The sequence below is a fragment of the Clinocottus analis genome, unplaced genomic scaffold, assembly GCF_023055335.1.
Source record: "Clinocottus analis isolate CAN_PGR_092001 unplaced genomic scaffold, fCliAna1.0.p SCAF_11, whole genome shotgun sequence".
NCBI lineage: Eukaryota > Metazoa > Chordata > Actinopteri > Perciformes > Cottidae > Clinocottus > Clinocottus analis.
This window is the reverse complement of record NW_027175832.1, coordinates 11,619,393-11,644,654: the sequence shown is the minus strand read 5'-3', so window position 1 is coordinate 11,644,654 and position 25,262 is coordinate 11,619,393. Positions and strand designations below refer to the sequence as shown.

Genomic DNA, 25,262 nt, shown 5'->3' with positions numbered 1-25,262 from the left:
ATGCTCACAAATCTGTACTCGTTCTGTTTTGTTTTGCAACTATCTTTTAGTTTTCCAAAATGAGCTCTTTAGTAGTAACTACATATTATTTATTTTTTGCACGGATAGAACTTTATTTTCATTGTTCTAAGTGATTGCAATTTTTTTTTCCTAATTTTTTGGTCTGGTGGGGCAATCTGGTTTAATTATAAATTATAGTAATATTCTTTATTCTGTTTATAAAAGCACAGATGGAGTCACAAAATGATGTTATTTACAGAACAAGCAATGCTTTTGGTGTTTGTGTCATTGTCGGTGTCGTCGAGGACCCTTTCTCTCCCCCCCGCAGACCACTTTGTATTACTTTGAACTCCTGTTTAAAATACTCACGAGGCAATGTGATTTAACTCATAAAAATGAAAGGTGTACTGTATGTGACTCCCACTAGTGTGTTTACGCATGTGTATTCAAAAAGTTTACAGAGAACCTTGTTTATAGAAGCGGTATAATACTTTGTTTTACATAACTGAAATGTTTAATCCTGTATTCAAGTGCAGTCCACCCTGTTGCCAGCAGGAGGCAGGGTGATGTGTTTTCCTGCTTGATGTGAGCAGACTTTACGTCAGTAAAACGGTTTACGACCACAACGTCGCAAGCGACGATTCCTTATTCTGGAAAGTTACAGCAGAGTGACCAGACGTAAAAGTTGTGTCGTCGTCTGTGTGTCGTGTTTCAGGTGGGTGAGGAAAATATGAAGAGTGAATAAATTTGTTGGGATTAGGAGACTGTGTTGTTAGCTAGTGAGCAAGGAGATGAATGTCTGTTAATGCATATATGAATGGGCTTGTCGAGGTTTGATTGTCCGGTGTGCTGCGCGTGGGAAAATGGCGTTATGTAATTTGGCTCCGTGAATGTTTATTGTGTCATATGATTTAAGAAATGTGAATTACTATTTTTTGCTATGTAAATAGGCTAAATAAATGGTTGATTCTGAAAAGTTACAGCAGAGTGACCAGACGTAAAAGTTGTGTCGTCGTCTGTGTGTCGTGTTTCAGAATCACAAAATCTGCACATAGGTACCAATCCTGGTACCTGTAACAGATTTTTGGGGGCTCGTCCGGGATTGGCGCCACCGGAAGGCTGGGAGCTGTTACACTGATACATGAAGTTCGGCACCAGAACGGAGCTGATGCTACAATCCATGAAAGCCGCTGGAGAAAAGAGACAGATGTGGGCATAGACTGGTGAACTGAAACAGAGACGGAGTTGCTGGACTGTGGAACTGCATGTGAGGATAATGGAAAGAGCTACGATGTCGGACAGTGAGAGGAAGAGCCTAGTGTGGGACATTAGGAAGAGCCTACTCACTTTGTTAGCAGATAAACTCTTTTACATTGCCAAAATGGTGGGTCCAAAGCTAGATAAAGACCAGGACCAGTCAGTGTTATAAGAGGGAGATGTCGAGGGTTGCTTCAAACATATCAGCGCCTTCATGAACAGTCAGCGTCTTCTTGATTTAGAGGACAAAGGTATGGAGGATTTGTTGATGTTGAAGGACACTGTTAATAATGTGTTCAAGCTCAAGATGTGGTACTATTGGACAGAACTGTTAATGATGATGATGCCGATGTTAATGACATGCATATTGACCAACCCAGAGACATAGACAATGTCACCACAGTGAACACAGACCACACTGTTCCAGTAGTTAAAAACACCCGTGATGCTATGGTTAGTACAGCAGGGCCCACACAGAATAGTGAACTACATAGAATGCTGTAGAGCTACGAGGAGCTTAGTAAGAAACTTATGCAGTGTATTACCACACCTACTACACAGGCAGTTCCCTCACAGTTAGCTGCACCTAAAGAGACATTACACAGTAGTGCCCAGTCTAAACCAAGTGCTTTTAAACCAGTTGAGAAGGTGGTCTCTATTAGAGAACTCTCTTACCGCCACCGAAGAGAATTCAAAATACACAGAGGTCAAATTGGTGATCCCACCTCAGACATCACCTACAGTAATATGTGCAAACAAATCGATGAAGGAATTCAAGAGGACTTCGGTGACTCAGAAATAGTACGGGCCGTGCAAAGGATCATCAAACCGGGCAACTTTAAAGACATGTTGATGAATAAAGATGATATGACGGCGGCAGAACTTAAAGGACTTCTACAGTCTCATTTAAGAGAAAAGAATAGCACTGAACTATTTCAGGAGTTGATGTGCACTAAACAGAACGATAATGAAAGTCCACAAAAGTAATTGGATTTAAACAGAATATTGTTTACATCTAAGCTTCCTGATGCAAGCATAAAGTACAGCGGAGTTACAGTCCAAGATGTCTTCCTACACATAGTGTATCAGGGCCTGGGACATAGACATAATGATATCCGAAGGGAACTAAAACTTCTTCTCTCAGATGCTGAGGTGAAAGATGAGACAATTCTCAGACACGTGATGAGAATAACAAGTGAGGAGAGTGAGAGGCAGCAGAGGTTGGGCCCAACACCCCGCCAACACCAAACTAATGTTCGCAGTGCACAGTTTTGCGCCGGCACAACACAAGAACAGTGTGCGAAACAACGAATCACAGAACATGCAGCTGGAATGGACATGATACAACAACTCTCAGCTAAAATAGAGGCACTCACCAGAGTAGTAGACTCAATGAAACGACCAATACAGCCACTGAAAACTGAGCAGACATGCCACTGCTCAATAAGGAAAACAACTAACCGAAGAAGGGAAAGAACTAATGGTTGTCCTTAATGTGTTGAGCAAGGTCTGTCTAACTGTAACTATTGCTTCTACTGTGGTGAAGAAGGTCACACGGCGTTAGGCTGTCTCAAAAAGCCCAAACATCAGGGAAACTGGAGCCGGTCGCTGCAGGGGGACGCCCAGTGATCGGGTCTCAAACGTCACAGCCAAATGGTGTCAGTGAAAACTAGACTCACACAAGGACCATCACCAAGACAAACAAAACACCATCTACTCCTCCAGTAGTATCTTGTGCAAAAGGGAGGAATGGACAGAGCAGGATCTCCACCGAGCTACCACAAGAATCATTGAACACTCGAAACGAACAAATTGCAAGATTAATTGGGAGGCAAGCTATAATCCAATGTTACCTGGACCGGCGAGCTGTGCATGCTTTGCTGGATACAGGGGCTCAAGTCAGCATGATTGACCGGTCCTGGAAAAATAAAAACGTACCTCATCTGGAGACCCGGCCAATTGCTGAATTGATGAAAGAGGATGATGAGCTAGAAGTGTATGCAGTGAACGGAGGCCTCATCCCATTTGATGGTTGGGTTGCAATAACAGTGAACTTGACTGGGAATTAAAATCCCAACCTGCTGATCAGTGTCCCCTTTGTATTGAGTAGTCCACCCCTAGAGAGACCGCCGGTTGGTTTCAATGTGGTGGAGGAACTGATCGTAGGACAACCAGAGAAAATCATTCCAACGCTGGTTACCCTATTAAGTGGGGCCATCTCAATTACAAAAGACATAGCCAAGGCTATAGTGAGCTGCATGTCCACTACAAAGCCCAGAATACAGCATGGATGCCTGAGAGTAAACCAACAAGACATTGTCATTCACGCTGGCCAGGTCGCCTGGATGAAGGGCAGAGTTCCAGCCAAGATGGATCCAGCTGCCCGCCTTGTCTTTGAAACGGATGAAAATGGCATGCCATTAGATCAGCTCGATGTTGGTGAAGGCTTGCTTGAAATCCAAAACCAGAAGCGACCATATTTAACGGTGCCAGTAGGGAACAATACAAAACATGACATCACCTTGCCATGAAAGACAGCGCTGGGTAATATTCAACCAATAATTAAAGTAGTTGTAACTTACTCACCTAACCAAGAATCAAAATATCACTCTATAAACGGGATGTGACAATCAACAGTGCCACTATTCCATCGCCTGTCAAAGCCTATCATCCTGGCACCCACCAGTTGATATTAGCCACATAGAAGAGGAACAGCAAAAGGCAGCAAAGAAAATGTTGTAAGAGGAGTCAGCAGCTTTTGCACAAAATGGCAACGATATTGGCTGTATTCAGAGTCTGGAAATGTCAATCCATCTCAATGACAATATTCCTGTTCAGAGAGGTTACACCTCTGTGCCAAAGCCACTACTTAAGGAAGTCAAGGAGTAGGTCCAGGACCTTGTGGCAAAGGGATGGATAGTGAAATCCAAGTCTCCTTACTCTGCTCCAGTGGTGTGCGTTCAAAAGAAAGACGGAACATTGCGCCTCTGTATAGATTATTGTCTGTTAAAGCAAAAGACTGTTGCTGATCGTCATCCACTACCCAGGATTCAAGACTTGACTGACACACTTGGTGGTTATTCCTGGTTCAGCATCCTGGACCAGGGAAAAGCCTATCATCAAGCTTTTATCGACCCATGATCCAGACATCTCACGGCCTTTATCACGCCCTGGGGCCTCTACGAATGGGTGCAAATTCCTTTTGGCCTTTCGGTTACGCCTGCAGCCTTTCAGATGAGTATGGAGGAGATGCTTGGCTCTCTTAGGGATGAGTACTGCATTCCATATCTCGATGACGTCCTTTGTTATGCAAGGTCTTTTGAAGAGCATGTTGAGGGCATACGCAAGGTCCTACGCGCTCTCCAGCGGCATGGAGTAAAACTAAGGCCTGAGAAATGTGAACTCTTCCGACGTGAGGTCCGGTACGTGAGACAACTTGTATCTGCGGAAGGAGTGAAAATTAACCCAAAAGACCTGGAAGCGGTGTTGTCACTCAAAACCGAAACAACACAGACAGTCGGTGACATCAGAAGGATTCTTGGTTTCCTAAGCTACTACCGATCCTACATTAAAGATTTCTTGTGGGTGGCAAAGTCTCTTTACGAGTTGCTGCAGGTGAAACATGACATGTCAGAGAATACAATACACGGAGGGAAATCCAAGGGACCACAACTGTCCTCTCGAGCCCCTGTGGAATGGTCAAAAGAACATCAAGCAACACTAGAACGACTATTAGACATGCTCATAGGTCCACCTGTGTTAGCATACCCAGACTTCAACTTACTGTTCGTACTGCATACTGATGCATCAGAGCAGGGCTTCGGGGCCATCCTTTACCAGCAGCAGGATCATTTCACACGATTCGCCCAAGCCTATGCTACAAAGAACAAATCTGGACGGACTGCGGCAGAGCGCATATATAATGACTTCATACCCAGGTTTGGTTACCCGTCAAAACTGCACCACGATCAGGGTTGTGAGTTTGAGAACAAGTTGTTTCGGACACTTCAGACGCTGTCAGGGGTTGGTCATTCCAGGACATTGCCATATCACCCAAAAGTCAACCCATCTGAGAGGTTTAATCGCACCTTACTGCAGATGTTGCGAACGCTGGTAGACAAGGAGAAAGAGCGTTGGAAGGACCATCTCCACACAAATTGTACATGTGTACAATTGTACCCGACATGAGTCCACTGGCTACTCGCCCTACTATTTCCTGTATGGACATCATCCACTCTTGCCAATTGATCTTTTATTTGGCCAGATGGGAGAGGCAAATTTAGTCACACCCAAGTGATATGCACAAAAGTGGGCAAAGAGAATGTCTGATGCTTATCAGATTGCAAATGAGAACTGCAAGAAGTCAAGTGCTAGAGGCAAGTCCTATTACGACAGCAAGACGAAAGAAGCAGTCTTGCAGCCCGTAGACAGAGTGCTGGTAAGGAACCTCAACAAGCGAGGAGGGCCCGGGAAGCTAAGATCCTACTGGGAGAAGACTCTAAAAATCCTGTGTATGTTGTCTATCCAGAGGCTGGAGATAAGCTGAAAAGGAGAACTCTACACTGCAACCTGTTGTTACCTGTGAGCAACTTACCTGTTAAAACTCCTCCTTGTGCAGAAAGTCAGCACCTGAGACACGACAGAGGAAAAGGCTGACCAGAGTCAGTGATGTGGAGTAACAGACAGATAAGAGTGACAACTCAGAAGATTCTGAGGATGAACAGAGCACTGGAGGCAATTGGCTACGGATACCTATGAGCAGAACAGAGCAGAGAGGTTCAGTCCAAGTGCCTGAAAGACCTGGCTCAATCCACAGAGGATCAGCCCAAAGACCTCCAATAGTTCAAAACTTGGTCGAGAATGAATACTTACCAGATCCAGTTACAGTGCCTGCAAGGGACGAGCAAAGACAGCCACAACACACTGAGAATTAAAACCTACCTTGGTCATTCCTAACAGAAACAGAGACTGGACATGAAGAGAGACCAGTGACCCCACCTCCAGAAAACATACACACAGAAGTTAGGCGGTCCACTAGGGAAAGAAAGCCAAGGCACATGTTGACCTATGACACACTTGGTCAGCCTTGATTACAATCCAACCCTAGAGTTAACACAGTCGGAGTGTACAGTGCACCTTACTTACCATTTTGGGGTACACCCTATCATTTCCGACTGACATACCAACCTGCACCATACATGTCACCAACATACATGCCATACATTGCACCTGTTTATTGATTTGAAAGAGTTTCCTGATGTTGAAAGAAATTGTGTGATATGCATTTTGATAAAGTTAGTTTTGAGACTTTTGAATTTTGAAAATGTCAGGAGCCATTTTGTTATTTTGTCGGAGAGTGTGTGACGCCCTCCAGTGTGTTTACACATCTGTATTAAAAAAGGTTACAGATAACCGTGTTTATAGAAGTGGTATGATACTTAGTTTTACATAACTTAAATGTTTAATCCTGTATTCAAGTGCTGTCCACCCTGTCGCCAGCAGGAGGCCGGGTGATGTGTTATCCTTCTTGAGGTGAGCGGCCTTTACGTCAGTAAAACGGTTTACGACCACAACGTCGCGAGCGACGTTCCCTCATTCTGGAAAGTTACAGCAGAGTGACCAGACGTAAAAGTTGTTGTGTCGTCGTCTGTGTGTTGTGTTTCAGGTGGGTGAGGAAAATTTGAAGAGTGAATGAGTTTGTTGGGATTAGGAGACTGCGTTGTTAGCTAGTGAGCAAATGGAGATGAATGTCTGCAAATGCGTATATGAGTGCGTTTGTCTTGGTTTGATTGTCCGGTGTGCTGCGCACGGGAAAATGGCACCACATCGGAACGTTATGTTGTTTGGCTCCGTGAATGTTTATTGGGTCATATGATTTAAGAAATGTAAATGACTATTTTTGCTATGTAAATAGGCTAAATAAATGGTTGATTCTGAAAAGTTACAGCAGAGTGACCAGATGTAAAAGTTGTGTCGTCGTCTGTGTGTCGTGTTTCAGAATCACAAAATCTGCACATCAGGTACCAATCCTGGTACCTGTAACATATACAGTTTGTTCATTGTTATCTAACTGAATGAAAGGCAGAAATGGTTACATTATATTTGGTTACATTGTCATTTGAAAAATAAAGGTAATTGTGATCGTCAAAGTGTGTATTTTCATGCAACTTTTATGGATAAAAAAATGTCAGAAGGAACTATTGGACCCCGGGCATCTTTCTTTTATTAAATTTGGCCCTCTTTGCAAAAAGTTTGGACACCCCTGACCTACAACATATCGAGCAGTCATCTATCAACCACCATCATATCCCATGGCATTGTTTCAAGACCATTTAAACAAACTGCTTGAAATCTTAGATCCACAAAGTGATTCAATTGCTGTCATGGGAGATTTCAATGACAACATTTTGACAGACTCAACAATTTGTCATTTTATGACAAATTAAGGATATGATCAAGTTGTCTCTCAACCCACTACTGGAAAAGGCACATTAATTGTCCATATGTACATTAAAACAACACAGTATGACACAGAAATCATTGTACTGCCAGCATATTTCAGTGATCATGCTGCAATTGTATGTTTGTTTTCACATAAAACGTCACATGAAGAAAAGTAAAACATATATCTAACCATAAATTGTTTAAAAAAAAGAACAATTATAAAATATGATAAATAATATGCATTATGTTATGTAATAACTTTTTTTACAGTGCTTTAAAAGAGCACAAATAACTGGTTTGTTTTCCTGTATTTGAACACAATTTTTTTTAAATAAAATTTCACATCAAACAATATTAATTTGCTGATAAAAAGTACATTGTAGAAACTAAACAACAATCCAACAAAAATGTACATATTATTAATCTACAATGAAACCATAGAACATTAAAATATATACTTTTCTCTAATATACTAATTATGTTATATAAAATGTGCACACTTTTTTGAGCACTTTAAATCAAGGTGCAGCACAATAATTCTGTAATATTAAATTTTTTTCACACGTATGCTATTAATGCAGGTTTTGTTTGACTTTCTGTCTCAACCAAAAAAGCAAAAGGGATGGTGTTCAACTCCCAGTACCCTGCTGAATGTTGTTAGACTTGCATGAACGTAAACAAAACTGTAGTGTAATTTGCTTTAAAAAAATAAATAAAAAAAGTTTCTTTCGGGGGCGCGATCCGACTTCCTCTACGCATGGTCCCAAGAGACTTTATTTTCAGTTTTCATGTGTTAAATGTGCCTACCAAGTTTCATACATGTAGGTCAACCCTAGCACTGGGGCTGCTTAAATGAATATTTATAGGAGGCGCTATTGAGCCGAAGTGCCATTTTGAAGCATTCAAATCATATCAGATAACTACATCTTTGCCTTTAAATGTGTCTGCCAAGTTAAGTTACATTTTGTGCATGCTTAGTGCCTCAAAAGCACCTTTGTTGTTAACCGCGAAGGATGGATCGACACGGCAGCGGTGTTAGACAAAACATCAAAAGCTTTGGGGGATCGCATCATGAAAGTCCTATGTTGGTGTAGAAGTAATTTGATGTCGATCTGATTGGCTTAGAAGCAAGGCAAAGTATAAAATATTTTACTTCCTGTTACCATTAGGTGGTGCTATGACTCTAATTAAAAATGAGAATGCACAGGTCTTCAAGCCTGGAGTCTCATCAGACATGTAACATCTGGAAAGGATCTGATGATGTGGAGTTGAGTTACATCGGTGTATTATAGTACCTTTATCCCCAGCACCTCGTTTGTCCATGCAATAAGGAACAAAAAATAATAATAATAAACATTTGAAATTCAATAGGTCCTCCGCTCTGACGTAGTCAGTGCTCGGGCCCTAATAATACTAGTAAACATTTGAATTTCAATTGGTCCTCCACTCTGATGTAGTCAGTGCGCGGGCCCTAATTACAACATTATGAATCAGGCTTTGTACTATTCAGTACTGCCTTAAGAGATCATCCATCAATGACCGTGTATTAATTACTGTACTTACAAAACAGGAAATATTATAGGAAAGTGATGATTTACTTGTTCTTTTTTTCGTGTGAAATGATACAACAATGCCCATCTATATTGTTTTTTCATCGTGTACTTCTATGAAATCTTACTATCTTTGGAGATTGCCTTGAAACTAAATCCCCCACTAACAAGACAACAAACCTCGAGCACAACAACTGTACATCTGTCTAGCTGTGCTTGAGTCTGAGGTTTGGACAGCATTTCCGATTTTCAAAGTATCACCAGTGAGCGTCATTGGGTGATAAAAAAGAAAGGAAAGCTTAGACTGGTCCTTATAGCTTCAGCTGGAGAATGTGAGAATGAGCTATTTTAAAAGATGGAAGTAACTTGAGACACTGGAAAGTCTGTTGGCTGCCCAAACATAACTCCAAGCAGCTATCTTGCTCTGTGGTATACGCCTCCGCCACAGTGGTCAGTATTCTAGAGGTTTCAGTCAAAACAAAGCTCATCAGAAAATTCACACAGTGAAAACTGGAACCGTTTTGGAGTGAACTCATTCATTAAGTGGCTTCCTTGGTAAAAAATAAAAAAAAAATAGTGGATCTCAGTGTCTTCCTGCCAGGTTTAATTGCCATGAATCTTCCACCCAAGTTGTCAGTAGATATGGAGGTCTAAAGCTCAATTTGGATGGGACTTTAATAAAGAAATGTCCAATGACTTCAGTATCAGTAACACAGGGTGAATAATTGATAAAGAAATGATCACTTGCGGGGGGAAGAATTACTTTAAGAGTTTTGCAACCCCTCAGATTTGACTTGTGACCCCACCCCCAGGTCAGGAACCTCTGGTTGAGCCATTGTTTTTCAGCCTCTACTTGGTCAGTGAATCTAAGTAGAGTGTTACCCCCATGTGAATGTGACTTGAAACACAGGCATACTCATTCTGTTGCACTATTATTCATTGGCTATAATATTACTAAAATACTGTATTTCCCAGCTGTTTCTGCAATCAGGTTCAGGATCTTAACAGAGACAAAAACGAAAAGTGGACTAATTAAGGGATAGAGTGAGTAGAAGAGAGAGGGCCCCCCAGAAATGGTTTCACATAACTAGTAGTAGGTAAAAGTAGCTCCACAGACCGTTTACTGCGATACATGAATGTGATACACAGCACAGGGTTTTACTTAGGCAAAAGTGCTGTAAAAGAATGTGTTACGAAAGAAGTCAAAGTAAATACTTTAAAGTTTGCTGTTGACGTTCTAGTGTTACAGTGCTCTCGGCTATAGTTTTTTTTTTCATGAGGCCTCAAATTTATTCATAATGGGGCTTTCACAACAAACACAAAGAGCATTTGCCGCCTGACGCGGTTACATACAAAATCAATGTAAAGTACGAGAAATCTGCTTATTTTCCTAATAATTAAGTGAAAAATCGTATTAAAAGTGTGTCATGAAAGCCTATCAGCGTTGAGATCCTCCTGTTTGTGGGACTTCCTCAACAAGTATAAAGCAAAACTATTAGTTACAGTAGTCCCTCGTTTATCGTGGGGATACGTTCCAAAACTAACCCGCGATAGACGAAGTCCGCGAAGTAATCAGCTTTATTTTTTACCATTATTTTACATGTTTTAAGGCCGTAGAACCACTAACTACACACTTTTATACACTTTTCTCAGACAGGCATTAACATTTTCTCACATTTCTCTCTTATTTAAATACTCTCAAAGCCTCTAGGTGATGAACCTATACACGACAGCATATGGTTTTCTGACACATGCCGTATTTGGCCACGGTTGATGACAGAAAGAAATGGGCCAAAGAAATGGTGTTGGTATCTAAATTGAGGTAGGCCCCTATTCTCACAGAAATACGGTAGAAACACAAATTGTCCTTATGGCCAAACTCAGACTGGTAACATGAGGTGAAAACTGTCTTTGTGTTTGTGTGTCAGTATTGTTTAATCAGACTTAACAAAGCTGCTCCACAGTCTCAGAAGACGTCACAGTGTCATGTTTCTGCAAGATGAGTTGTATTCATAATAAACTGCTCTTAAAATGCTAAATCAGGGGGCCACTTTATATGCACAAAATCAAAAATCAGTATGTCTATGCAGGAAAAGAAAGAAACTGTGAAATAATGCCCGTGCATCTCTTTCAGGTAGGTCCATGCTTAATCATTGTTAAATACGGGAATTAAGACAACGACGACAAATAAATAATTTGGTCAAAGAGGATTTTGCACTTTACTTGAATGTGTGTTTTAGTTGTTGTGACTTTTCGTCCTCCAAATCTTTGTTTTATTTAAGAAGATTATCTTGGTTTTATTGAGGAAGATTGACTATTCTTGTTTGTACATATTATTATTTAATGTGATGTATGTGTTTGCTGAAGAAAAGTTTGCACTTTCAAAAGTATACTGTATGTTGGTTTGATGTTAATGAACTGTCAACTGGCTAGCAGCAGCACTGTGTCCAATTGCATCCAAATGACTGAATCGCCTCAAACCCACAGACCAATCACTTTATGTTCAGCTTTTAACTTCATTCCAAGGTGCTGACAGATCTAACAGTGTTTACCTGAGAAAGGAACTCGAGGCATTACCTTGCCATGATGGAGTTTGACAAGTGGAATCTCAAAGAGGTTAAAACATTGAAGAATGGATTGGTTTCATTCATTATAAGACCATAATAACTCATTTGAAACTCACTTCAGCAGTTTCCAATAGGAATTCATCTCTCATTTCAATTAAACTGTTACTCTGAAAACCACACCCATAACAGGGAAAAATAATCCACGCCACAATGCGCATCCAAGGACTGAAATACTAACTAAAGGCCTGTAAAAACACATTATTTTAGCATCCCACATATCCAGGCATGCAGTTGTTAGCTGTTATCCAACAAATGTTAGCTATGTCTCAGCAAGTTACTGTCGTTAGCTTAGGCACTTATAACACTCCAAGGCTTTCTGATGTATCCACAGTCCACTATAACACCAGTTGCATCCTGTCAAAATAGTTTAGCATTTACAGAAATGTTATTTAACCTAAAACTGACATTGGGAAAGAATAATTGCTGTACACGTAACATTAAGCAAAGTGAGTGTCAGGAACCCCCAGTTTTCCCATTCGTCCTGCTGATTTCATGTCTTAGCCCTTCGATAAAACAAGCTTATATAAAAGCTTATATACACAACAGCTTTTAGGGGTTTATTTCTGTCTGCAGATAAAAGTGACCTTGTACAAGAGAAGTCAATGGAGAGTGATGAATTGTTTTAACTTGTCTATAGTAACTAAATAATTTATGTCATATTCATAATTCTGTGAGGTCAACGGCTCTATCGCCTAAGCTACATAGCTAAATATTGTATTGAGTTTTAGCAAAATGCTCTGAGTGAATTAGAGTTCCCTCTGGTAAACAGTTACGTAGTGGATATGTCTAAGCTTTTATTGTGAGAGTGCATTAACCACTGCAAAATAAAAAGGTCTCTCCCCTTTACTTCCAGAACATGGCTGACCACCTGATGGTTTCCCCTCAGTTCATTCAGTTCAGTTCAGTATTGGTTCACTTGTACTTTCTGGACTGGACCGAGGGCAGAGTCATTGCTGAACCTCTTGGTTAATGCTATTGGTTGATTTGCATATTGAACATTAAGCCATCCTACAAACTGATACAGTCTGTTGATCAAGAGAACAAGATAATAATATTGCTATTGTTGATTATTGTATAATATTGCTATTGTGGATTATTTACTGTTGTATTACTGTTTTACTGTTTATTAATTATACTTGTTTTTATTTTACTATGTGTCTCTTTTGTGCACTTTACCCGTCTACTGCTGTAATCGTGCAATTTCCCCACAAATAAAGGAATCTCAATGCTCACACACGTTTCTCTTTGATGCTGGGTAATAAACTGGCCTCGCTTGGTAGCTGAGCATCCTTGTTAAGCTACGTGAGGCTTTAAAGCTCGAGACGTTTGCTTTCTGTCTCTGGGTAGTGTATTTATTAACAGCATTATCTAGTAGCTAATTCAGAATAACATTGGCTTTGTTGTTGCTCTCGCTAGCAAGGACAGTTATTACGCTTATTACCTATTGAGTAGCAGGGAGCTAAAAGGTGAGGGTGGGGAGGCAGTGGAGGGGACATGAGAAGGGACATTATGAAAAATGGGACGGCAGCAGCTCTGGGAAATTACAATTTAGTCAAAGTTAGGCTCCACAGCAGGTGTTTCCATTACTTGTAAGTCTGTGATGACAACACAGTGATTAAAATAAATGTGATGTGAGCGGTAGAAATGGCCGACGAATCTTTGAGTATCATGAGCAGTGAAATGTAGGTTTTTCTCTTTTCTGCTCTTTGTTTTTACTATGGTTGCAACGGGTCTTTTGATCACATCTCTCTCTGATAATTATGGACGGATGGATGGATATATACTTTATTCATCCGCAAGGGGAAATTTGTTGTCGAAGTAGCAGCTTACAGACACAAAAATAAAAATAAAAGGGTTGAAAAAAGAGTATTAATTTACAAAATGTAATTTCAACAATAGAGTAAGTGCAAAGTATGAAGTGAATATAAACATAACCATGGACACGGGGTAAAAAACAAAACAAAAGCGGTGCAAGTAAGGGCTACTGATTATTTTACAGAAGATCTGGCCAGAATTGACTTATTGTAAAGTCTTATTGCCACACGCATACACCCCCAGTCTGCACTTCTCCTCAGCTTTACTGAGTGTTTTAGTGTCCTTTAAGTCATGTATTCCTTTTGTTTTGCTTGTCTAATGTTTTTGGTACATTTGGCTCCATTTATGAGAACCTACGAGACAGTCTCCTCTCTCTGACATCTCTCATTAATGCTTGTGCATGTGTGCATATCCGGCCTGTGTGTGTGTGTGTGTGTGTGTTTGTGTGTGTGTGTGTGTGTGTGCGCGTGTGTGCGTGTATAAAAGGATAACCAAGTGGTAAAAAAAAACTATTTCCTCTAGAGGGAAAAATAAAATTTTCTTCTTCTACAGTTATATAAAGAAACCAAAAAATACCATAGAAAAGGGGCATTCTGAACAATTATATTTATAAAATGTAATGATGAAAAAACGTGATTTCATATTTTAATATTTTCTTGAGTGTATTGATAAATTGTTGGTGTATTTATATATTTTACACAAATCACTGCACGATCTATGACAAGTTTATGGTTGATATGAACACCTCATTTTGGAAAACAAATCAAGCCATGACAAAATGTAGAATTTCCTAAATTAAAAACAAACAATTGCCTCATATATTCTTCAGCTTCTTAATAAAACTAAATAATAGTATGAACATAAGTTCACTACGAACCCAATGTTGCACTTGTGTGTGTCACCGTGGGTTTGTTAATGAGGGCATGAGGTTGAATTGTGGTCAGTGGGCACGCGCACAATGGTTTTAATACAGTGTTGTTTCTAAAAATAGACTAAATATGTTCCAACATTGGAGAAAAAAAAATCATCTACTTGTAGCAGGATCAATGTCCCCTCCCCAATGATGTCCCCCTCTCACCTCCATCACCGTACGTCTCCACGCCGTATCCGTCCTGCAGTCCGTTACTCCAGGTGCCCTCGTACCTGGCCGGTGTGTTCAGGCTCTGCCGGAGTCCGTACCGGCCCTTGAACCCGTGAGTCCACTCTCCCCGGTATATCCACCTTCCCTTGGTTTCTACGCCGAGTCCGTGGCGTTTCCCTTGCGCCCAGTAGCCCTGGAAAACGTTGCCACTGGGCCAGGTGTAGACCCCGACCACCTCGAAGCCGTTGGACCACGAGCCCGAGTATTCGCCCTGGCCCTTGGGACCGGTGCACACACCCTGGCCGTGGGCTTTGCCTTCCTCCCAGCCTCCGCAGTAGGTGCCACCATCGTCAAAGTCGAACCGACCGCCCGTCATTCAGAAACGGAGGGTTAAAAAGTGGCTACGCGGTGGTTTGTTATTAAGTCCAGAGTGTGCGAGTTATTCTCAGATGCGCAGTGATAATGACAGGGAAGCCCCCGGTGTGAAGAGGTGCTCCCAGAGGAGGTGTGAGGGAACCGGGAGTGATGGCGGCTGGGTGCATCAGCAGTGCAGTGACGGCTACTGGAAGCGGGACGTGGGAGGGTGAGAGGCGGCCGCCACGGCTGCCAGAGTCGCTGCACTGCTGAGTGCTGGAAGAATCTCCCACCCTGAAGTGAAGGCTGCTAAAATGCCAGCAATAAAACGAGAAGAGCTTCCTGTTTGTGGAGTTTCATAATAAAAGCTGGCCATTCAACTGCTGCTTCAATATTGCAGGTTTCAGGTCTGACAGCAGGAGGTAAAACAACAGTAGTTAGGATACAGGAGGATCAATATCGGCACCACAATATCATTGTGACGCATTATCCAGAAATTCAACTGAAAAACTAGTTGTTCATAAAACAAAGCAATGTAAACTACAACGCAGCAAAAAACTGTATACAATCAAAACATTAGCGCTTTGTTAAAATGGCTGGTCCCTGTATTGCTCTGTGTCAATTAGTTTTTAGTAATTTGATGAAAGGTCTTGCATTTTGACAGAAGGCCCCTCTAGAGATTTGGAGTTTATAGAACTTCTGAAAGCAGAGATGGGCAGTATTTCTGTTACTTGAAATACGTATTTCAGTTACTTTGAGTATTTTGTAATTTGTATTTGATAGGGCCAATTAAAAAAACGAATGTAATTTGTAACAAAATACTTTAGAGTGGAGTAATTTTGTATTTAAAATATTCCAAATACTTTCTCCACGAATATTTTAAAAAAAAAAAACGTATCGTCAGTCAAGGTAAATATTGTATCCGAGTGTGACAGATGTCAACTAGTTTGATGTATACCTTTTGTCTGGGTTTGGCTAACAATAGCCTATTGTATTATTACTGTAGTTTATTTCAGCTCTGTACAACTGGTTTTAATTCAATATTTTGCTTTTATAGTTAGTATACATAGGCCTAATGTGTGACGCTATTCATAGGTGATGAATATTTTCTTGTTGATAGAAAGCCAAAGTTTATGGGCTGTTCCATTAATAAAAATATACATACATAATCAATTAAGCTGTTGTCTTTTAGCTTTGCTCAGTTACACTAGCATTCTGTGACTGTTCTTCCTTTTTTGTGGGGTTCACCAGAGCTTTGTGCACATTATATAGCCTAAACCTGAATGCTCTGTGATAGAAAAAAAGTATTTCCTGTATTTTAAATACATGTATTGTATTTTGTTACATTTTCTGGCACCAGTATTTTGTAAGAGAGTAAGAAGACCTAATGTCAGTTATCCACTTTGCCTGTTTGGTAATTCAGCCTTGTTTCTTCGTATTTCAGTTGTTTTTTAATTGCTTTTTAAAATAACAGCTTATAAAATATGGCAATTTCTGTCTGCAACCAAGTCTGTATGACTGAAATGTAGATTGGCTTACCCTGTTCAAAGCTATTAACATCGCAGATTTCTAAATTTAGAAATGACACCAGCTGTTCTCACTGTTGCCCAAACTGCACATGTAATATGGCCACCAAAGAACGATGGTGGAAAAAAGGCCACATTCAAGAAACTAATTGTTGAAAAAATAAATTGTTATTCAAACAGCTGGCAATAAATATAGCGATATTGTTTTATCCAAAAATGGGAAATGTGCTTTTTTTTTTTTAAAAACCCAACAGAAACAGGACTCAGCCTGTACTTTTCCGAATAACTGTGACCAGCTTCATGTGAGTCTGGAGGTCTGTCACACAATCACAGAAGAAGGTGATCAACAGATTTCATGAAGGTCTGCGATCTGTTTCATCAATTAGTATACAAACTGATATATGCATGTATTACATACATAAATCAGTTTATTGCTGAGCGAAATCTCTGTAATTTCTTGGAACATAGTGCTTATATTATTCTCCCCGGTACATATACCTTGGTATGTAAAACAAAACAGTATATAACAGACACCGATGCATGAAGCAACAGATCAATACACTGAAATATATGATCTTTCAAACCCACCAACATCCATGTTAATTGATAGATGAATATACACACTTAAATATATACACCAACATCCATGTTAATTGATAGGTGAATATACATACTTAAATATATACATGTACCAGGTATCGTAGTAATTATTCATAGGCTACAAAGATACAGTTTTATTCTTTGTAGGACACATTCGAAAGCAATCTTATTTTTTGAACTAATTCAAATCCAGAAATGAACATTTCCCCCCATACAACAAGTTCACAATAGTGTATGTTTTATACTTCTATTGATATTGACTTTATCTGATAATGTGTTTGCTGAGTTAACAATCCAAACTGCACGAGAGGATGAATCAGAACATATGAGGAACGCCTCCAGCTAAAACCACAGTACTGCTTACATTCCCCTATCATGGTAAATTACATTAAACAATTCGAGGCTTGTGGATTACTCTCAGTTTCTACTCTTTGTGACTTGATACAACAGTACTGAACCTCTTATCTTAGTGCTGCCTGCTGTCAAAAGTAACAGATGCCAAAAAAAAAGATTCTACGTCCCAAACAAGTCATATTTATGACTTCTAAACTCAAACCAGCAAAAGAATGACGACAACAACAGTCCACAGAATGACAGCTGCTCTGGATCCAAGGACAACTCAATGAGGGCACGTCATCTTAATAAATTGCCAAATACTGCCATCTTCTGGAAAATCTAGTTTTCACAGATCAGCCTGCAGCTGAGTTCTCAAGTTCTTAGCCAATGTTCTGCAGTGACGTAAATATTCAATTTAGAGGAACATGTCCTTATGTTGACGTGTCATTTTATTTGCACAGTTTACAAAACCTTTTTTTATGGAGGTTAAATGTCAGATAATGTTGTGATATATACTAATAGTATTTTACTCCTACTTTTACAAAACATTTCCCCTAGAAAGGCACAAAAAATAAAATAAAAAAAACTAAGCAACGTATTAAATATGCTTTATTTTCTGGGTTATCATTCCCCTAATATATCACCCTAAATAGATTCAGCATGAAAGCCTTTTCTAAATCTGACTTCTAACTTCCTGTGAAGACCAAAGTTTATTTTGAAAACAGATGCAGTAACAGGTGGATACTGAAGGGAACCAATTAGTTGCTCTTCATTGACTTCGTATTGTTTGTAGGTAACTTCTTATCAACAATAAAATCTAGAAGTTTCTTTAAGGAAGTTGCATTTGTTCAGAGCTTTTTCAGTCTTCCCACAACTCAAAGTGCTGAACACTACATGTCATCAGTCATTCACACACATTTATACACTGATGGCAGGAGGCTACCATACACCAGGTTCTAAACTAATTGCATCTAAACTACCATCCATCAGGAATTAATTTACTAAACTAATTCACATTCACACACATTCATACACTGATGACACAGCTTTTGGAGCAATTTGAGGTTGAGAGTTGTGCCCAAGGTCACATCGACATGGACTAGAAGAGGAGGAGATCGAACCACTAGGACCAACAGGGTAAAGAACCCAGAATTAAGCCAAACCAAACAATGGAGGATACAGACGATGATTGGTTAGGATCCCTGTCTTTCAATCAGATGGTGGTTCGGTGTTTCAAGTGCCAAATCCGCTAATCCATGGCGATGTGACCTTGTGCAAGACACTTTACCTCAAATTGCTCCCCGTACCTGTGTCTACAGTGGATAGAAAAACAATAAATCTCTTTGGATAGAAGTGTCAGCTAAATAAAATGTAATGAGACATAGACCAGAATGTGGTCCTGCATATGCCAAAGGTTAAGTATGTACAAAATGTCAGCTTTTAGATATTTCTGGAACCTAATTAAAAAAGGCAGGTGCCTTAAAGTAAACAGACTGCAGTAGCTTGCTAACTCATAGCTATCCATTAGCTTGCAAATAGCTAATTCAACAGAGAGCCGAGCCAGGCAGCAGATAACCAAACCAGGGAGTGAATAAAAGATGCATTTTGGCTCTTAGAAGACAGGTGAGGAAACACAGACGTGAGTGATGACTTTCTGGTTATCATGCTCAACAGCACTATTCTAGTTCAGTATATGTTGCTCATGACGGTATTTAGTAAGGGTGAGACATTGATTCTGTCCTGAGATGAAAAGTAGTTGTTCCAATCCCCATTAATGACAGTTGGAACAGTTAAAGGGTGCCAACCTGGCTGCAGGTTCTTAGACAGCCATCACACTCCTGTTCCTGTTCATTGTTTCTCCACCATTCACTCTCCCTCTGCGTTTTATCAGCCAGTGAGAACGCAGTAGTGCTGCGTCATGGTGCTAATATAGTGGGTGGGTTAATTAAGAGCAGGCTATTTAATATTGATCTCAGTATAAAACCTGATCTGGGTCAAATAAGACCAGGTCTATTGTCAAAGAAAGAAGCAGGCACCAGTGTCTTTCCACCAGTTCTGAAGGTGCATGCAAATAGAACAAGCTGAAGCATGCAAAGTGATTATCATGTAATGCCAAGAACATACCATATTGTGATTCATGTTTAATAATTTTGCAGCAATACTAAAATAAAGCATGCTTAGTGACTTCCGAAGAAAAACCCTGTGACCTGCCTGAATGACTATCGCCCATGTCGCACTCACCCCAATAGTGATCGAGTGTTTCGAGAGAATAGTCATGACCCACACCAAAAAGACAATTCTCGATACCATAGACCCGTTGCAGTTTGCGTATCGCCAGAACTGGTCCACTGACGATGCAGTCAACAACGTCATCCACACAACCCCTTACGCACTTAAGCCTAGTTTATGGTTATGCGTCAAGTCAACGCCGTACCTACGCTGTCAACGTGACGCCGTCGTTGAGCATTAAAAGTTTTGCATCGAAGGGCGGCGTTGCTCTGCAATTCACCGCCATGCTGCCTGGGGGGTGTGGCTGTGTGGCTCTGTGCTTTCAGGGGTTATAGAGTCGGTGCTCATCAAAATTGAAGAGCAAATGCTTATATTGTAAATGTTGAAGCGCAGGCGACAGAGAAGACGTTTGCAGAAGAAAAAAAAGAAGCAACTGCCGGAAATTACGTTCTAAGCGGACCAATCACAGCGCTTGCGGTCTGCGTCAACGCGACGTGTAGTTAGGATTTTTTGGAGGTGCACGTCAGGCTACGGCGTAGGGGTGTGCGTTGATGGCGTAGCTTACGACCTGAGATGATTATGGACCCAAGGGGAAAGAGGGTGCAACACACACCACGTTACATAGCTAGGACAGAGGTGGAAAGGGTGAAAACTTTAAATTCCTTGTAACACACATCAGCGAGGACCTCACCTGGTCTCACAAGACACTTCAGATCATCAAATAGGCACAGCAGTGACTGTATTTCCGAAGAAGGCTGAAATTTGGCATGTCAACCAGTGGTGGAGAGCGTCCTTACCAGCTCAATCACAGATTCTGGTATGGAAACTGCATTGCCCAGGACAGAAAGGCACTCCAGCATGTAATAAAAAACTGCACAGTAAATCTCAGGAGCAGCCTTCCTCTCTCTTAAAGACATTTACTCCACCAGAGTACCCAGGAGAGCACACCACATCATCAGGGATACAACACACCTCCAGCACAGATTCTTCTCACTCCTGTCATCAGGCAAATGCTACAGGAGTCTGAAGTCCAGAACTACGAGACTGACAAACAGTTTCTATTCATTGGCCATCAGGCTGGTGAACAGTTCACACACACATCACTGAACTGAACGACTGCTGTTGTGACTTTGTGACTTCATGTCACGAACACACTGTACATTTGTTGCAATGCATAGTGCACTTTATACGATGTTTGTGCAATACTTTCATCACATTCTTGTGCCTTATTCTTGTATGATACATTTACTATATTGTGTGCCTTATTATTTATTTTATTTTTTTAACCCGAGTATAAAGGCTGAATTATACTTCTGCAACTACAACTACGGCTGGCCACGCAGTCTGATTGACAGACTCGTTTTGGTTTATAGTTCCCGTGCCTTTTCCATACGCCAGAACAGTAAGTGGCGCAACGACCGTTTAGAGTCGACCTGCACACCTTTGTTCACCGATATTTTCCTCCAGGAATTCTCCGCCATCTGCGTGTCCTTATACTCCGTCAGACGGGTTATATAAATGCTCATATTTGAGGACCTCTTCAGCCAAACGTTCTTCAACGGGATCCATTCTTCGTGTTTCTGCTATGGCTTTTAAAAACAGCGGTATTATGCTATGAAACCGGAAATGCGAGACTCAGAAAGGATGTGGTTAGCAGACCAATCACAGCCTTGTGGGCTTGCGTTGCTTTGACGGATAGTCAGAAATTTGGGGTGACGCACGGAAGATGGCCGATTTGACCACGCAAGGTCGGCCATGCGTGTCTTGCGTGCTTGCGTCTCTGCGTAAAACCCAAGTATAAATCAGCCTTAAGACGCAAGGAAAGGACGCAAGTGAGGGAAACGAGGATGCAATTTAGAGACTTGGGATGTACCCTATGAAAGAGCAGCCTGATTAGAATACAGAGCCACCAACTCTCACGGTTTCGCCGTGTGACACACGCTTTTTCATGTTTTCACACGTTCACACGCCACACAACCAATATCTCATGGCAAAGAAAAAGTCTGAGGCGCGTTGGTTCCTTTTTAAACTCCCCGACGATAGATGGCGCTAAGGAGCTCATCTGTAAACCTATTCGCTGCATAGACTTATTTACCCTGAAACTCCCGCAACTGCGACTGGGGGACTGCCGGCAGAGAGGAGTAGAGAGAAAAAGGTATCGGGGCTCTTAAGTGTCGCATTAAATGTGCCTGTCACTCATTTCGGTCTTAAGTCACGCCCAGCTCTGAGAATACATGAAAACAGCCTTCTCGAGGGCCTGGACGTATGATTGGTCACAGGGCCAGCGTGAACATGCGCTGTGATTGGTCAGTGGAGCTCAGTGACATCTGTCTACCAGAAAATTAGCAGGCTAAACTCAGTAGGAAGGAGTAAATTGTTAAAACATATGTTAGATAAGCGATTACATTTTAATAGTATTATAGTAGTTTCTTTTATACTCCATGGCTGAAGGAGGAGACTTGGTGGCAGATTTACTGGCAACACTTTTCTCACGTAGGACGTTTCAGGAAAGGCTAGAAACTTCTAGCTTCGACCTTGAACCAAAAAGCTACCTTGCTTGTGGATTATGACTTGCTTGTGTACTGATGACGCCTTTCACATAGAGGATTACGTGAATGTGCTGAGTAAAATGCTGGCTATGTAACTGTTTTTTTTCAGTCGTATTAATCATACACACCGCTGTTGCTGCTGTTGCTGTTGCTGCTGTTGTTGTTGTTGCTGGTCAGACTGGGGCCGCACCTCTGCCCTCGAAGATGCAGCAGCTGCTGGAGATGTCTTGTGTGTGTGCAGGCTTTTAGTTTTGTAGGATAGTTTTGTTATTACTAAATGTGACTGATTGTTTGGTGGTTATTTGGACAACATACATTTTTGTTGACCCAACAGGTTTGGGCTGGTCAAATAGGTCAGCCTGAATCAACTGAAAACATGCAACAATTTGTATTAATATTTTAAGTGCATTTTTATTGAAATGTTCGCTAAATCCAGTCTGGACCAGAAAACAACTTCGCCGCCTGACAGCTGATCAGCTGTGATCAGCTGTCAGTCGGCTGCAGTCATCAGAAACCGACGTCGCTTCACGTGACGCTTCAGAGGAAAGGACGACTCATGTCTGTTAAAACAAATTTTCTCGCGTCTTCTCTCCTCGCGTCTCTCCGTGCATCCCTGGTGGGCAGGACTAAGACACAAGGAAGGGACGCAATTGAGGAAAACGGGGATGCCATTTAGAGACTTCAGATGCACCCATAGACACTTCGACGTGTAGACTGTGGGGGGACTGGGGATCGAACCGCCTACCTTGCGATAATGGGACAACCACTCGTCCCCCTGAGCTACAGCCGCCCCAAAGTTGAAGTAAAGTACACCTGTTACACTAGATGGCGGCAACAAGCCATCTGGATTTAACAAGGAGAGACTATATGAGAGACTGAGGACAGAGAGACAAGCCAAAAGATTTAAAAGAAGAAAAAGAAGAAGAAAATAAAAGAAAGAAAAGTGTGGAGGCCAATAAATGGAACACCTCTTTAGTGACCAAGGACGATAACTCACCCTGCCTATTTCAGTCACTGAAGCACTCAAATCCTCAAAAATGACTCAAACTATTTGTTTTAACCACTATTCTGGTGTTAAAAATGATAAAATGCATTGTTTGTCTCATGTGTTTCTCAAAAATATGTAAGAGTGTTAAGAGTTTTTATGGTATTGCAATTGCTTTCCTGTTTGGCCTCATGATGGCGATGTTGTCTCTTTGAATGAATACGGACAGTGATGAACCGGGTGTTTGTAAGAGCTCACAGGCACAGAAATATGATCTTGTCAGGTTGAGAGCGAAGCAGCGCCGTAATACTGAAGGGTTGGGACGAGAGCGGCCCTGAAAATGAAGATTGTACTGATGAGGAGGAATTGTTTTTGTGCCGCTTATTAATCAGAACATTTAAAAAGCACAAGTGGACCATGAAAATAATGAAGATGGCATGAGCGAGTGACCACAGCCAATAGAGCTCCCAAGCATCATTTCCTGGGCCTTCAGCTGTTGGGTCCACGGCTGGAGAAAAGAAAAGAGCTTGCCTGACCTCAACGAGCTGACTGGTGCTCAAAAAGGTTTCCCCACAACAGAAGCACCTCAGCTGAAAACACCCTAGAACCTGTTGGAGGACCCACGTCTGTCCACCAACGACCACCACAAAACAGCGGCACACTACTAATTTGCAATGCAAGTGATTTGTGAGTGCTGGGTTGACGAATTTGGGTTGGGTGGGTGTAGGTCTGTGAGAAGTTAATAGTAGCCCATGTGAATGAAGGAGTATAGCCAGGGGTGCACATAGCTGGTACGCTGGTACACATGCGCGACGAAAATCAACAAGGTGAAATGCCACTTGTGTTACTTCGTGCCTTTGCGTACTTAACTGATCATCTTATCAAATCTTACACATGTTGCTTGTCAACTACTGTCAGAGATGTCCAAAAAGCAACAGATCTTAAGCAGCTTCTTTGGCGTTTCGCCACCTACAAAGAAACGCCAACTGGAGCCATAGCTGAAGAAAAGATTTTTTTCGGAAAAGTGGCTCCAACATGTGTAGTGGCTTGAAGCGAACGATGAGCGCACTGAAATGTGGAGCAAGATTTGCCGCTCAGTCTGTTGAATTTTGGGGCTGCTTTTTGTTGGATCTGAGGACATCACAAAAACTGAGCAGGAAATCATTTACATTGTGTCTGACGAATTTGGACTTGGACTGATGGAACTTGGTGCTAACCAAACCGCCCAGGCCATAACAGACGGACTTGTGAGACTTTTCCAGGACACAGGCTTGGATGACTGGACAACTAAGTTAGTTGCTTTGTTCACAGACGGGGCTACTGTCAACTTGCTGCAGTTGGAGACTCCGTTGTGCATATTCTGTGCACAGCACACACATTGGGGAATGGCGCAAAATCAGCTGATCGCAACGTTCCTTACTGTGAGACATTTAATCGCTCTGTGGTCAAGCTGCTGCAGTTTTATTTACAGAAAGGTTCAGCAAAAAAAAACTTCTGCACTGAAGAAGCTGTGTAAAGAAAATCTCCTTTGTGAAACTGGATAAATTTCAAAATATCAGATGGTCTGCATGAAGGCATGAAACACTGTTTAAAATATCGAGACTATTGCCAGCCATTAAAATGCAACTGATTATGAGTGATAACAGTGACGTGCAGCATATCTGCACGAAGCGTTTTCAGTGCTTTCTGGTAAACATGATTGACACCTTCAACTTGACAAAGACACCACTGTGACAGAATGAATGCACTTAAAGCAGGCAGGAAAACGCCTGGGAGCCTCTTCTGTGTATGACTTGTTCCAAATAGTAAATACAAGTAACCTAGATGCTTACTCCAACATCAACACGGTGGTTAAGCTGTCTCTTATGGTGCGTTCGCACCAAAAGTGTCAAAAAAAAATTCTCGACGC

The 25,262-nt window shown here is 41.3% G+C and overlaps 1 protein-coding gene across 1 annotated transcript in view; it reads right to left on the bottom strand.

The window, feature by feature from the left end:
- LOC137781104 (junctophilin-1-like) overlaps positions 1 to 15,411 on the bottom strand; it is a 42,887-nt gene extending 27,476 nt beyond the window's left edge. Inside the window, exon 1 of the mRNA XM_068569675.1 lies at positions 14,772 to 15,411. Within this exon, the coding sequence (XP_068425776.1) occupies positions 14,772 to 15,150 (379 nt within the window). The 5' untranslated portion in view covers positions 15,151 to 15,411. The remainder of the gene's footprint in view (positions 1 to 14,771) is intronic.
- Between the last annotated feature and the right edge of the window lie 9,851 nt (positions 15,412 to 25,262).